Consider the following 16,188-nt stretch of genomic DNA (forward strand, 5'->3'; position numbering starts at 1 on the left):
AAGAAATTTACAAGAAAATGTGTTTAGTGAAATTTAGAAAATTTTGTTGAAAATTAGTCGAAAATTGGAGTATTTTGCATTTTTTTGAATGTTTCAACGGACGATTCTGGAAAAACTATTGGACTTATCGAAGAAATGAAAGCGGATATGACTTCTGCGACCCGAAATCTACAAGAAAATGTATTTAGTGAAATTTCGAAAATTTTGTTGAAAATTAGTCGAAAATTGGGCGGATTTTGCATATTTTTATATACTCCAAAGGACGATTCTGGAAGAACCATTGAAGTTATCGAAGAAATGAAAGCGGATATGACTTCTGCGGCCCGCAATCTACATGAAAATGTACTTTGTGAAATTTCGAAAATTTTGTTGAAAATTTAGGTGGGTGGGTGGAGCTTAATTTTCGTTTTTTTTTTTAATATATAGAGTTTTCTTTCAATAACAGGATAGGTAAACATGTTTTCAGTTTCTTGTTGGGAAAACAAGACTTCGTATATTAAGAAAAAAAGGAAAAAAAATAAGCCCCGCCCACCCACCCCTTCTTAATTGTGATGAATGTTTTATTCATCGTGAGCCGAAGGGTGGAGTTTAGTTACCAATCCTCATTTCTCTTCAAGAAATTTCCATATGAAATTCGTCACAATTGAGACTTGGGCGGGTGGGTGGTGCTTAATTTTTGTTGTTTTTTTCTTAATATATAGAGTTTTCTTTCAACAACACTATAGTTAAACGTGATTTCAGTTTCTTGTCGTAAAAAGAAGATTTGATATATTAAGAAAAAATGGACAAAATATTTGCCCCGACCACCCACCCCTTCTCAAATGTAATGAATATTTTTTTCATAGTGAGCTGAAGGGCGGAGTTTGGATACAAAATTCTCGTTTCTCTGCAAGAAATGTCCATATGAAATTCGTCACAATTGAGACTGGGTGGGTGGGTGGGCTTATTTTTTTTTTGTTTTTTTAATACCTATATTGAGTTTTCTTTCAACGACAGGATAGCTAAACATATTTTCAGTTTCTTGTTGGAGAAAGAATATTTCCTATATTAAGAAAAATTGGACGAAGTATTAGCCCCGCCCACCCACCCCTTCTCAATTGTGATGAATATTTTATTCATCGTGTGCCGAAGGGCGGAGTTTACTTGTAAATCCTCATTTCTCCACAAGAAATTATCATATGAAATTCACCACATTTGAGATTGGGGCGGGTGGGCGGGGCTTAATCTTTTTTTTGTTTAATATATAGAGTTTTCTTTCAACAACACGATAGTTAAACATGTTTTCAGTTTCTCGTTGGGAAAAGAAGACTTCGTATATTAAGAAAAAATGGAGAAAATCTTAGCCCCTTCTCAATTGTGACGAATGTTTTATTCATCGTGAGCTGAAGGGCGGAATTTAGTTGCCTATCCTCATTTCTTTACAAGAAATTGCCATATGAAATTAACCACAATTGAGATTGGGGCGGGTGGGTGGGGCTTAATTTTTGTTCGATTTTTTTTAATATATAGAGGTTTCTTTCAACAACACGATAGTTAAACATGTTTTGAGTTTCTTGTCGTAAAAAGATTTGGCATATTAAGAAAAAAATGGACAAAATGTATGGATCTTCAGACTAATCAGAGCCGAGATTTCTATAAATGTTGGACGTCATGTGACGTCGATACTATTGCTGTGACTGCGCAGCTGGGAGTATGAATCTGAGATTATTGGTTGATTGAAACACTATAGACATATCAAAAGCAAAATTTTTGTTTCAGTATATATATACTAGTAGTTTACTGCAGTATTCTAGCGAAATTTTTGCAAAAATGGGACTAGTTGTAACAAAGGTATGAAGATTTTGGCAATTAGCTTGACAATTCGGAGTGTTAATGTTTTTTGGAAGGATGAATTAGTGTTGGGCACTCACCTCGTAGTCAAACGTCAGTCTCGATGCTCATGGCGTTGATGTTGTTGTTGTGGCGCGGATTGCAGTTCTGCTTCCGGACCAGCTGGTCGCGCGTCACCAGCAGGCCCTCCTCCAGCTCGACGAGATCGCTGGAGGATTCGCTTAGCGAGCTCTTCTTCATGTGTTGGCCTAGGGTGCCTGGCAGGTACGGGCAGCTGGTCACGTGGTTGAAGTTCTGCGACTGCATCTCTTCCTGATCCGTCTCACGATGATAAAAGTAATTGAAATTCGACACTATGACGGGCACGGGCAGCGCAATGGTCAACACGCCAGCGATTGCACACAACGACCCCACGATCTTGCCCCACACGCCGACCGGCCTGCGAACAGACACTGCTTAGAACTCTCTTCCCGACTGCGTTTCTTCGTCTTTCTTTTCTTCTTCTCTTTCGTCTTTCGAGTTACGAGAAGACATGCAAAAACCGCAAAGAAGCAACACAAACACGAGCGGGAGGAGGAGGCGGCGGGGTGGAGAAGCCATGCGGGGCGCGGTGACTTGATTCTTTTAGAAAATTCTTTGTTCCTTTGCTGGGTCGAGGAGTGTAATGAGTGCCCTGGAAGTTGTTTGCACGAGAAACACGAGCGTGCTGCGCTGCTGGCAGAGTTGGGGTTCTAAGGTACTCATTAAACCCGTTGGAGGCGAAGGCAGACTTTTTTGGAATCTGGACGTACACTTACCAAGAAGCAAAATACTTACAGATGAATTAAAAAAAAATACATCGGTTTCTTTCCTTTCCATTTTTTTGATATTTTTTAAAATATATCGTAAGAATTTAGGTTTCACAGAAAATTATAGAATCAAAGTTTTTAGTAAAAGCGCTTTTAAAAGACAATAAACAGTTTATATGGAATCCAGATTTTTGAAAATAAATCCAAAGTCTGTATGGCCAAATTTTGCATCTAAAAGTACTACAAGGAGAGTCCCACTTAAAAAATAATAGTATGATTTCATATTCGGCGAAACCAGAACAGTTACGTCAATTTTATGTTGTTCTAAAGCCAAATTTGTTTCTTTAGAGGAAAAAACACCTTGTCGGTTTTAGTTATTTTGAATTCCCAATTCTCCAAGAACGTAGAGAAAATAAACTTATTTTGGAATTTTCAGTTGTTTTAAATGAAAAAAAGTCGAGCTTATTATTATGACATTATAAAAATATGTCTGATCTCATGAGACGTCAAAAAATATAAACGGAGCCATCGATGTATTAACACTTCGGTGTCTTACTAACTAATGTACTGAGACACCCGGTATATTTTGAGTTCAAGTTTTTGTGGAAAATTTTGAAAAGAAAACGTAGAAGTTGTTTCAGATTAAAGGTTCATAGTTGGAGAATCTTTCAGAACAATTTTAAAATTACTATCACCTCTAATTTATTTTTTTGAATGTTGGATGACCTTCTAAATTTTATAAAATATTTTTAAAACCAATGTACAATTTAATTTTAATCATTTTACTTTAGTTAGAATTATGACATTATGAGACAAGAAAATCGTACCAGTTTTGAAAAAAAACAGAAGGAAATTCACATTTTTAACATTTTACATACAGTGTGTCCCATTTTGTTTGTTCACATTTAAAGACGAATAGCAATTTTTGCTAAAAAATTTCAATTTCGACTTTTTTTGAAAAACTTTGCAGGACGACGATAAGAAAACACAAAATTATTAAAAGCGTTCGTTAGTTAGCCAAATATGGAAACGTCTTAATGAAAAATCTGACACAATGTTTACAGGGTGATTAAAAATGACGGATAACCTGAATGGTACGTTGTTAAGAAGGCTCTGAAGAACTCGAAAAATGTGTAAAAAAATCCCTGTACTAAATTTTTGAAAATATTAAACTTCAAAGCTAAAGAAATAATATCGTAATTCAGATATAATGTTTCAGTAGACAGTTTTAAATTCCTACAAATTATTAATAATTATTAAACTAGTTATTTTTTCCGAATTCTTCAGAGAACAACGTATCATCGATTTTATCCGTCATTGATCACCCTGTATAATATTAATATATAACATAATCGTATGTCAAAGAGCTACTTAACGAAAATGTTTCAAATTTCTTTGTCTTTTAACTACGTTTTTAAAATAAAAAAAGTTAAAAATCGAGTTAAAAATTTTTTTTTTCAATTGAAAAAAAAGAATGCAAATTCGGCCCACACCCGTTTTTACGGGGTTATGTCCAGAAAAAATCAAAGTTTCTTTTAGCAAAAAAAAAAAATAAAAAATCAAAAATGTCGGACTTCGAAAGACTGACGGAGTTGAAAAATCTCATAGAACCGGGCATCAAAAATTTGTTTTTAATTTTTTTTTGAAAAATACATTTAAAGACAAAAATTTTGAAAACAAAAAACGTCCTGATAGCTCAATTTTTGGAAAAGTTACAATTTTTTGAAAAAAAAGAGCCATTTTTTTTTATAATTCATATTTTTTTTTTGGGTGGGTAAAAAAATTTGAAAAAATTCTCAAAAACGTCTTTGGTGAGGTAGAAAAAAATATAAAAGTCGAAAGGGGTAGGGTTCAAAAGTGGTCGATTTGGCATGGAATTACCCATATTCATTCACTCATTTTTTAGAGCTCCTTTACACAGAATATTTTTTTTAATGTCTCGAAAATGTAAAAATAATTTTTTGTCAACATCAGGTATATGTTTTTTAAAATTATCTCAACTAATTCAACAGTATACACGGTGTCCCAACAGTTTGGCAGCGGAAACTTAGACATTCCTTGTGAATTACTAAAATTATTAATCGTGTGATAGATGTCATTTAGGGCTACAATTCAAATTTCTTGTAATATACAGGGTGGGTCAAATAAGTGCGCGCCCTTTGATATTTTATTTTATTAATTCTTGGAAATAGAAATAAAGTTTCAGATTAAAATTATTTTCAACTATACAGAGTGTTCCGATTTTAAGGCGTAACACACAATCTAGTTTTTCGATTGACCCCTGCTTAATCTTAGTTTATTTTTGATATGCTCATGTGCCATTGCCAATTTTCAGAAAAAACATATTTGCTTTATGGTGGTACAAATAAAAGTAGTATACAGAGTGTTTAAAATTTACATTTTATCATTTTTCAAATATCGACATTTCAGTTTCTCAAACAAAACAACCTGTATTTTATTATTGCATCTTATTCTGTTCTTTGTTTTCGTTCCTTTTTACTTTTTTAACTTTTTTAACCGACACACTGAAAGCAAGAGAACAAAAAGTGGAGTAATAAAAAACATTTGAAAAAAAAATCAATATTTGAAAATTGTAAAGTTATTTTTTATAAACACTCAATATATTTAAATTTTATCTAATGGATACCATAGCAAAGCGCGTACATTCAAGATGAATCTTAAAAATAACGTTATTGTATTTTTATGGACCCTTGCTTTACAAAAAAAAAAAAAAAATAAAAAAATAGGAAAAACGTGGCAACGTTGCAACGGAATCTCAAAAATTAACTATGGCTATAAAGTATAGGATCAGGCTAATAAAAATATGAAAAAATGTATAGAGTATTCCATTAAAAAAAAACAAAGCACTCTGTATAGTTGAAATTAATTTTTACGCATGGAAAGAACTGTATAATTTTAGTCTTTATATTTTTATATATTTGGATTTTTTTTTCTTAAAATACAAGAGTTTTGTATCTGTTGAATATATTTTCATTTTTATGTAAAAAGATGATTATTAAAAATTCATAATTCCGCCATATTTGAAAATGGAGGTCTGGATTTTTCTACACTTTTTAATTACTTTGAGTTAAGAAGAAAATACAAAATTGAGGCGGGTTTGGTTAATTCGTACAAGGTGATTAAATCTGTGAGTACCCAGTTTTCTCATACCATTAAAATGGGACATCCCGTATTTTATACAATTTTAGAATTTATATTCATTTGTTGAGGTTTTCTATAATGGTTTTTTTACTAATTATTAAAATAATGGTAACCAAAAGAAAGTTTATTTAGAGATAAGTCCCAAAATTTTATAAAATACAGGGTGTTTCATTTCAAAAACATGACAAAACTGATAGTTTGAAAATTTAATCACTCTGTATAAATAAATTGAAACCTTGTTCAATTTTTATACGTCTGTTAAGACAGGGTAACAACAAATTTTATACATAGTTCTGAACCTCCATTTTAAAAATGGTGGAGCTAGGAATTTTTAAATATGATCGTTTTTTTTTCACAAAAATGCAAATATCTTGAAAACTGTTGAGCAAAAATCGCTGTAATTGATACCGTTTTCCATTTTTCTCATAAATAATCTAAATCTGTAAAAATATATAGAATGTTTCTTTTTAAAATGATACAACTTTGGTCTGTACAGTATTCCAGTGGAAACGTTGTATATTTGAAAATACTGGTAAATTGTAACCTTAAAAGCAAATAATTTTTTCAACTGTCCAGTATTAAATGTGTAGTCTTCCGTAGACAGTTCTTTGGAGCATCCTGTACTTTTTTATTTTGAAACCTGACCGGAATTGACCTGAACTGACACAACATGACCTGACCTGACCTGACCTGACGTGACCTGCTGAAACACGTTCACGGTTGTCTAAAATTATCCTTCTTGGAACCAAGTGGTACCAAATTCGTGAACCAATTAGGAAAATGGTCCCAAAATTACGGAACCATCGAAACCATTGGTTCAGTACTTAAGCCCCGATTTGCTTTAAAAAATAATACTGAAATACTTAAGTAAAAAAAAACTGCGAAATTTTCTGAAATTTCCCCCAGATTCCACAAAGTCTCCCCTTGCCAAAAACAAGCAACATCGAGCACACATCGAGCGTCACGACATCAAGGGTCTGCTGGGGTTGTCGGTGTTGGACGCGTCCTCGGAGCAAAGAATTTTCTCGTGGTCTCGAGATTCTCATTGTGTACACGGTGTTTAGCTACGGTGGAGGCAACTAAATCTGAATTAGGTGTGTACATCATACGTCATGTCGCCGTAGCCCACAGTCGTCATGGTGACCACTGCCCACCAGAACGCGTCTGGGATGGACTTGAAGAAGGAATTCTCGGAGCCCGCCTCGGCGAAGTAGACGGCACTCGAGAAGAGCACGACACCTGCAAGGAGGAGGAGGGGTGAGTCGGGCTCGGTGCGATACTGTACCTCATGTCGCCGTAGCCGACGGTGGTCATCGTGACCACGGCCCACCAGAAGGCGCCGGGGATGGACTTGAAGAAGGACTGCTCGTCCCCGGCCTCGAAGAAATACACGAGGCTCGAGAAGAGGACCACGCCTGGAACACACAGAAAGAGAGGCCAGAGAGGGCCGTGTCATGGCGTCCGTTCGGGCGGTGCGGTTCGGGGGCGGCACGATAGCACACACATACACACACATCGAGAACGGCGGCTGGTCGAGTGGGCAAGCGGACGGGGAGTGTTGCCAGAAGGGTGGTAACTTTGAGTATTGCCAGTATTATTATTATTAGTGAAGGGATGGCGGGACCAAAACTGGCACACCAATACTCAACCTCAAATTCGTGATTATCCAAATTTTTGGAAAAAAATCAAAATTATTTTACATTTTATAATTTAACTGTGAAACTCAAAATTAATAATGTCTTAAAATTACGTAAGTAAAAAATTTTAGTAGTTGTTGAGGTTAAGCCGTGGTACGCCAATTCAGGACACCTGTATATACATGAGGTGTAGGTGTGCGACAATCGCTTGGCTACTGGTAGGCCCGTATTGGTCTGGAAACCTTATTGACAATCAGTTCAAAATATTTAATGGCAAGAAGTCAAATTATTATTCACCAAAAAATATGTGTCAACTATATAAAATTTTAATTTCAAAGTTTTTAGAAACAACGCAACCGATTAATTACGTTTTCATTGCTATTTTCGAAATTTAACATTCTTTATTTCTATTACTTACTGTTTCTCTAATTATTGCTCGTTGGCAACTTTACAAAAATCTAACAGTTCTTTATTTCTGTTTTGTCTGGTGCTGATGCAATAACAATGTATTACACAAAAATACCGGATGACTATTAATGATTGAGGTAAATTTTTGTGTTGGCAGTTCTGAATTGTTGGCAGCAATGGTAGTATGTCAGTTCACAGTTGTCAATCTTGACATGATGACTTGTAACAAACGTGTTGAGAACGTGGCAGCTACTGACTTGGTGTCATAAATGTCAATTTGACAATCAGGATGCCATTTTATATGTTGGCAATCTGACAAAAAATCATTAATGGTCCCTCGGTATAAAACTAACCAACACACTTGTGTAGTAAATTTAGATGGTAACAGTTGGTATTATAAAATATCCAAATAATGCACAGCTCACTACGATGATCTCTGACTATATGAATATATCTTCTGCACGACTAAAACGGCCGCCGATTCATTAGTACCAATTAAGTAATATTTGTCCGCACTCAAATTTAAGTTGGCAGTAATGAATCTGTTAAATTAAGCACAACATTCGATTGGTGGATTCGTGGTACCAAACTTAAAATGTGGCAAAATCGGTTTCAATTATTCATTGTTGCCAACCTAAATTTGGGCCATCTTGGTCGTGCAGAAATAAATAAGTTTCCAGACCTCTACGTCCACGATTTCCAAACATGACAACAATTAACACTGAAGTTTAGGTAGGTACCATATGACCGAAAAAAAAAAATTCTTTAGTAGGCCGTGCAACTTATTTTTAAAATAATGATATTGGCAACACCAACATTTTCCTTATTTAGTTTGACAGTTACATCTTTATTTTAAAAATATATTTCAAGGCCATCTATAGGATTTTTTTCATTGTATGGTATTTTAAAATGTTGAAAACTGGCCCCATAAATTTTATTTTTTGCAGTTTCAAATATTGTATACGAATTTCCATAAGGTATTTTAGATTCCGCTTGTTTAAAAATGACATTAGGTTAAGTTTAAGTAATTTTTTTAGCATATGTCATTTTTAAATCAATGATGCCAACTGCAAATCACAAAGAAAGTGAATTTATGGTATAGTGCGGTTTAAACCTTGCAACCCATTTGGTAATTTAAATGTGTTACTGTTGGTAGCACTATGCTACTATTGACTTTATTTTTCATTCTGTATTATCCTTAATTCATTAAGAAATTGAAAATAAATGACACTGATGACAGCTTACAATGACACTAGTAACTATAATGTCAATGACCGTACAAATAACACCAGAAACCATATTTACACAGTACAATGAACAAATATAGAAAATCTGCGGTCTTATTTTTCATACAATAGTGACGTTTACACTAGGGAAATTTTGAAGGTCGGTTGGAATTGGACACGTGCAACCCCAGCCGACTATATTATTCTGGTAGGAGTGTTGCTAATGTGCCATTTTACAAAGGACAACTGTCAAATTTGAAAAAATATTGCATTTTTATGTGAAAATTAAATAATAAAAAAAAATTGTGTTGTAAAAAAATTGAGAGCAATAAAAATACAAAATTTTGGAAAATTTGGAAAAACGTAGCGTAAAATTTTCAATAGAAGTTTTATTTTTTGCTCAAAGAGTGTGATAAATAGTTAAAAATAGTCAAAAAAAAGATTAAAAGGGTCCAAAGTCAATTTCAAAGTATCCAAAATACATCCAGTAATTCATTCAATACATTACCATAAATCCAGTTTAAAAATCCCCTGATTCCATCTAGTGTAACATTTACTTTGAAATAATAATAATTTCTAAATAAGCTTAGTAATTTTTGAAAACACACTTGTATTTAGAAATATACTAGGGGTATTAATAGCTTTTGTTAAAGATTGATGTTTGTTGTTGTTTCTAATAATTATAAAATTTCATAACCTATATTCTGAAAAAAAAAAAACACAGAAAATTTGACACCGACCTGAGTATATTTTATATCTAGAGTATATTTCATAATAATTAACATCTCAGTGTGCGTTGGAAATTCAAAACATAAAATGACAACCGTGACTGTCAACTTGTCAAAAATTAAATAATACAAAAAATTGTGTTGTAAAAAATTTGAGAACAATAAAAATACAAAATTTTGGAAAATTTGGAAAAACGTAGCGTAAAATTTTCAATAGAAGTTTTATTTTTTGCTCCAAGAGAGTGATAAATAGTTAAAAATAGTAAAAAAAAAAAATTAAAAGGGTCCAAAGTCAATTTCAAAGTATCCAAAATATATCCAGTAATTCATTCAATACATTACCATAAATCCAGTTTAAAAATCCCCTGATTCCATCTAGAGTGTAACATTTACTTTGAGAAATAATAATAATTTCAAAATTAGCTTAGTAATTTTTGAAAACACATCTTGTATTTAGAAATATACTAGGGGCATTAATAAGTTTTGTTAAAGATTAATGTTTGTTGTTGTTTCTGATAATTATAAAATTTCATAACCTATATTCTGAAAAAAAAAAACAGAAAATTTGACACCGACCTGAGCATTTTTTATATCTAGAGTATAATTCATAATAATTAACATCTCAGTGTGCGTTGGAAATTCAAAACATAAAATGACAACCGTAACTGTCAACTTGTCAAAAATATAGAATTTCTCAATTCAAATTTCAATTTATTCATAACCTCAAAGTGGGGATTGACAGTTTTATACCTAAAATGGCTGAAGATTGTTTTATATTGCTAAGGGCAGCTTATGTTTTACTTGAAAAAAGTTGTTTTTGAGAAAATTTAACTGTTCACGGAAATCATCAATATACAGGGTGTCTCTTTTATTTAATACAGCCCCTGTAACTTTTTTATTCTTAAAGATAAACCTGTAATTCTTTGAGCAAATTTGTATCATTTGGAAGGATCTATGTGATAGCAACCTCATATTTTTATTATCACTTCCAGTAGAACCGGAAATGACGTCAGTTTTATTTTTTTTTATGGAACACTAGGTGTATATCAAAAGCAGCCAATATTCTAAAATAATACTTAAAAAGTTATTCAATAAAATAGATTGATTGATTATTGATCTAGTAGCTTGAAAAATTGACAAACATGTCATTTAGTGATCTTTTAAAATGATACAAATTTGTTGAAAGACCTCTATGTCTATGTTGATCTTTAAAAATCTTTTTTTTTTCAAAAATTCACCACCAGTGGCGTTCGATTGTGCCAAACAAACTCCCGTATCACACGGGAATTTTTTTTTTCTAACCACCATTTTGTTTATAGTTATTATTAACAAAAAGCAATGTTGCCACGTTTATTTTTGATAAAAATTGTGACGTTTTAAAGGACAAAATCAACGCAGACATTTTTGAAATTGTACATAAAACAAAAGATGTGAAGACGTAGGGCGTAGTTTAATTAGTTTAACCTCAATTTGTGGCAGAGACATTGACATTTATTTCAACAATTAATACAAATTAGGGTGATATTTATTCTTTTGTTTTTAGTTACTTTCACGGTTTTACTGAAGTATATAATTAATTATTATTATTAAGAAAAAAAAGGCAAAATGTAGCCCCGCCCACCCGCCCCATCTCAATTGTGATGATTTTATTCGTCGTGAGTTAAGGGGGCGGAGCTAAACTGCAAAATGCTTATTTCTCTACGAGAAATTAAAAACAAAGATTGGACCCCACTAATACCCACGCCAATCTGAATTCTTAATTGTAATGAATTTTTGGTTCGTTGTCAGCTCGAACGACGGGGCTTAATTGAAAGATCCATATTTGTCTACAAGAATTTACCATTTTAAACATTTTAAACGTGTTTTAAGTTTCTAAGAATAAAAAATTCATCACAATTGAGACGGGGTGGGTGGGCGGGGTATATATTTTGCCTCCATTTTCTTAATATACATAGTATTCTTTGAACAACACGATACTCAAAAACATGTTTTAATTTCTTGTAAAGAAATAAGTATTTTGCAGTTAAGCTCCATCCTCTTGGTTTCCGCCGAATAAAAAAAAATCATTACAGTTGAGGTGGACACGTGGGCCGGCTTACATTTTGCATTTTTGATTTAATATGTGTAGACTTCTTTTCATACCAAGAAACTTAAAACATGTTGAAAATGGAAAATTTGTATAAGGAAATATCGATTTTGCAATTAGACTCCGCCCCATAGTTGCAAAATCCATATTTCTTTGCAAAAACCATTTTATGGATGTTTTAAGTTTTTTATAGATGGCTCTGTATATTAAGAAAAAAAACCGCCAAATATAAGTTGCCCTAGCGTGGGCAACTCGATCGTTTAAAAAAAAATGACAAGCGTATTATTTTGTAAATAAATGTCAAAACTCTTGTCGCAAAATGTATAACATAACCTTACAAGAAAAACTGGGGGAATTTTGACTAGTTGCTTAATCAAGATGGCGCTACGTTCAGAGATGAAACAATATGTATATGTTTTAAGTATGCACAATAAGTTAAACATAGAACTTGATCATTTCCCAAGTAGAGTATAAGATCTTCTGAACTCGTGTATCCTCAAGCAAAATTAGTATAACTATTCTTCAAATCACAGATACACGAGAATTTCTAGGGATTCAATAAAATTTTTATTCTTACCGACGATATAATGGCACCTGCTACCCACCAATTCGAAGTTAAATCCAGGAAACATTTGCTTCAGGTGAATTCATTAGTGACTGCCTGTATTTTGTGACGCACCTTTATCTCTTAAATCTCTTGAACTTGCATATGTTTTTCCTAAGTGATTTTTATCAATTTGAGTAAATCATGTCTTTTATAATGGATTCAAACCGTGTTCTTCGTCTTATTTAACGATCTGTTGTCTAATTTCTTCGGTTATGACAAGGTTTAGAAATTTTGAATTTCAAGATAACGAAGAGATCAATTTTTGTTGTGATAAATTGAAGCGATTGTCGCACACGGTTCGGACCTCTCGATCGTGTATTTGCTTGATTATGGTAGTTAGTGAGTGAAGTGGACATAAAGTTACCGTGGTTTCTACAGTCACAATCGCTAGCGGTTCTGAAACAAGTCTAAGAGGACAACATCTAGAAGGTATCGTGTCGGTTGTTAAAAAACAAAGAAAGTAGTATAGAGTAGCTGAAAGAGAGAGTGGCAAGACGGTGATTAGGAGAAGTAGTAGGTCGTACCCACCTATGAATAGGAAGAAGATGAGCAAGCCTAATTCGCGCATACTGGCTTTAAGCGTGCGCCCTAGGATCTGCAGGCCCTTACTATGCCGGCTAAGTTTGAAGATGCGGAAGACTCGCACGAGCCGAATGACACGAAGAATGGCCAGCGACATGGCCTGGTTGGTGCTTTTGTCTTGCGGGTTAGCAGGCGCACGTGGCAGGTTCAACGTGTCCTCCTCCTCTGCCACAACGGTGGCTAAAGTGATAAAGTACGGAATGATGGCGATGATATCGATAAAGTTCATGACGTCCCGGAAGAAATGCAGCTTGTTGGGACACGCCAGGAAGCGCACGGACAGTTCGAACGTGAACCAGATGATGCAAATGGTCTCTATGAGGAAGAACGGGTCCGTGATGTCCGGCACCTCGTCCTCCTCTATCTTGGTGCCGTTGGTTGTCGTGTTGAACACCTTGTAGTGCTTGAACTCGGGCAGCGTTTCCAGGCAGAAGATAACGATAGACAGCAGGATAACGAACACGGAGATGATGGCGACGACGCGCGCCGCCTGCGACGACTCGGGGTACTCGAACAGCAGCCAGACGTTGCGCTGGAACTCGTGCGACGGCAGCGGCTTCTCCTCCTCCTTGATGAAGCCCTCGTCCTCGCGGAACTTGTTGATCGCCAGCTCGCCCAGCTCGTAGAACTTGATCTCCTCGGAGAAGACGTCCAGCGGCACGTTGACGGGGCGGCGCAGGCGACCGCCGCTCTGGTAGTAGTACAGGATGGCGTCGAAGGAGGGCCGGTTTCTGTCGAAGAAGTACTCATTGCGAAGCGGGTCGAAGTAGCGGATGCGGCGTGCCGGATCTCCTAGCAGCGTGTCAGGAAACTGATTTAGCGTTCTAAGTTGCGTCTCGAACCGGAGGCCGCTGACCTGTTGCAGAAAACAATACAAGACATCAGACTAAATCGCACACAAATTCATCTTACTACGCTATAGTACACTCAATCCGACAGGATTTTTTTCTCTAGATAACAGTGGAATGACCACACTCCCAGTTTTACCCTAACGATTGACCTCCCTACTAAACCTAAATGCACGGTTGTCAATTTTTTAAGGTCGGATCGACAAAAGTAAACTCTGGATGAAGCAAATAAGTTCTTTTGGATGGTAAAATAAAACAGTTTGGTGAGCAGTGAAAAATAACTTAGGGTTTTCGAAATTTTCATTAGCGTAGTAGATATTTCTCGCTTTCCAAGAAAGTCTAAGAGGCAGCAGAAATCTTTTGATAATTAAAAATGGTTTTTTAGAAAAATCACGCCAATATTCTCCTGCGTGACCAGATCATCAGTCATTTTCAACTAAAAGTAGCAGTAAAAGCCATGAATGGGTAAATGTGGGTGTTATTTTTTTATTTTAGAGCAATATTTGCCGACGTAATATTATTCAAAGAATTATTACCTTCTATCCTTGGTCTACAGGCATTAGTTGTACTAGATTATATTGAAAAATGGCAAACTTTAAAGACAGTCAGGGATAGAATGCGAATTTTTCAGATGACTCTTGTAGATAGAACGGCTATGCTTCAAGTATATGAAAAGAAACGGAAAAATTATTAGAGGGGTATGGAAGGAACACATATAAGCAGGGGCGGATTGGACCTGCTGAACTAGCGCGGGAAAAATTTGGACGGGCGCCCGAAAGGTCGAAATTTTACTTCATTTAAAAGTATATATAATTGGACTCTGGTATTGGCGCTTCTGGAAAATTCTAGATGGCCGTTTTCGTCTCTGATCGCGATGTCTTGTGTTTCAAGTAATTTGAAAGAATCTCAGGGACCCCTTGTGTCTGGTTTTTGAAGTAGGTTGAAAAAATCTTGAGGATACTCTATGTGTCTGATTTTGAAGTAATTTTTGAAAGAATTTCGGGGGCAGCTGTTGTTTTGTTTTTGAAGTAGTTTATATGAATTTCTGAGACCTTACAATGTTGTTCTTGAAGAAATTTGAAAGAATTTCAGAGCCACTTGTGTCTTGTTTTTGAAGTAGTTTGAAAGAATCTCTGGTACCATTTGTGTCTGGTTTGTGAAATAGTTTGAAAGAATCTCGAGGACCTCCCGCGCCTGATTTTTGAAGTAATTTGAAAGAATCTTGGGGATCCTTTTTTCTTTGTTTTTGAAATAGTTTGAAAGAATCTGGGGACCACTTGTGTCTTGTTTTTGAAGTAATTTGAAAGAATCTCCAGGATTTTTCTGTGTATTGTTTCTGAAGCAATTTGAAAGAATTTCAGGAATAGTTGTGTCTTGTTTTTGAAGTAGTTCGAACGAATCTCAGGGACCCCTTTTTTTTGTTTTTGAAGTGTTTTGAAAAAATTTCGGCGACCTCTTGTATATTGTTTTTGAAGTAATTTGAAAGAATCTCGGGGATCTTGCAGTATTGTTCTTGAAGCAATTTGAAAGAATTTCAGAATCACTTGTGTCTGGTTTTTGAAGTAGTTTGAACAAGTCTTGGGGATATTTTGTGTCTGGGTTTTGAAGTAATTTTTGAAAGCATTTCGGGGGCTACTTTTGTTTTGCTCTTGAAGTACTTTGAAATAATCTCGAGACCTCTTATGTCTGGGTTTTGAAATATTTTGAAAGAATCCCGCGGACCCCTTTTGTTTTTGAAGTAGTTTGAAAGAATCTCAGGGACCCTTCGTGCCTGATTTTTGAACTAATTTGAAAGAATCTCGGGGACCATTTGTGTCTTGTTTTTGAAGTAATTTGAAAGAATCTCGGGGATTTTTCTGTGTATTCTTCTTAAAGTAATTTGTAAGAATTTCAGGACTACTTGTGTCTTGTTTTTGAAGTAGTTTGAAAGAATCTCAGGGACCTCTTGTGTCTAGTTTTTGAAGAGTTTGAACAAATCTTGGGGATACTTTGTGTCTGGGTTTTGGAGTAATTTTTGAAAGAATTTCGGGGGCCACTTTTGTTTTTGAATTAGTTTGAAAAAATCTCAGGGACCACTCGTGACTGATTTTTGAAGTAATTTGAAAGAATATTGGGAATCTCTTGTGCCTGTTTTCGAAGTAGTTTCAAAGAATCTCGAGAAACTCCGCTTTTTTTGTAATTGAAGTAGTTTGAGAGAATCTTGGGGACTCCTTGTGTTTGTTTTTGAAGTCATTTGAAAGATTCTCGGGGACAATTTGTGTCTTGTTTTTGAAGTAATTTGAAAGA

At 34.8% G+C, this 16,188-nt stretch overlaps 2 protein-coding genes across 9 annotated transcripts in view; one reads left to right on the plus strand and one right to left on the minus strand.

The window, feature by feature from the left end:
• Nucleotides 1-16,188, plus strand: part of LOC135127764 (neutral alpha-glucosidase AB) — a 100,802-nt gene that overhangs the window by 45,580 nt on the left and 39,034 nt on the right. The window lies entirely within an intron of this gene.
• The window catches only part of LOC135127768 (potassium voltage-gated channel protein Shaker), an 843,060-nt gene that overhangs the window by 22,087 nt on the left and 804,785 nt on the right, over nucleotides 1-16,188 (minus strand). For 6 of the 8 annotated variants that reach the window (XM_064054365.1, XM_064054370.1, XM_064054371.1 and 3 more), the window contains exons 3-5: nucleotides 13,001-13,910; nucleotides 6,890-7,019; nucleotides 1,911-2,269 (exon numbers count right to left, since the gene is read on the minus strand). In XM_064054365.1, the coding sequence (XP_063910435.1) occupies nucleotides 1,918-2,269; nucleotides 6,890-7,019; nucleotides 13,001-13,910 (1,392 nt within the window). In that variant the 3' untranslated portion in view covers nucleotides 1,911-1,917. Of the gene's footprint in view, nucleotides 1-1,910; nucleotides 2,270-6,882; nucleotides 7,020-7,065; nucleotides 7,196-13,000; nucleotides 13,911-16,188 lie in introns of those variants that run through there. The other 2 variants (XM_064054366.1, XM_064054373.1) reach the window with 2 other exon arrangements.

Source organism: Zophobas morio, unplaced genomic scaffold, assembly GCF_036711695.1.
Source record: "Zophobas morio isolate AGI-343-1 ecotype UQ-CSIRO unplaced genomic scaffold, CSIRO_AGI_Zmor_V1 ptg000012l, whole genome shotgun sequence".
Classification (NCBI taxonomy): Eukaryota; Metazoa; Arthropoda; class Insecta; order Coleoptera; family Tenebrionidae; genus Zophobas; species Zophobas morio.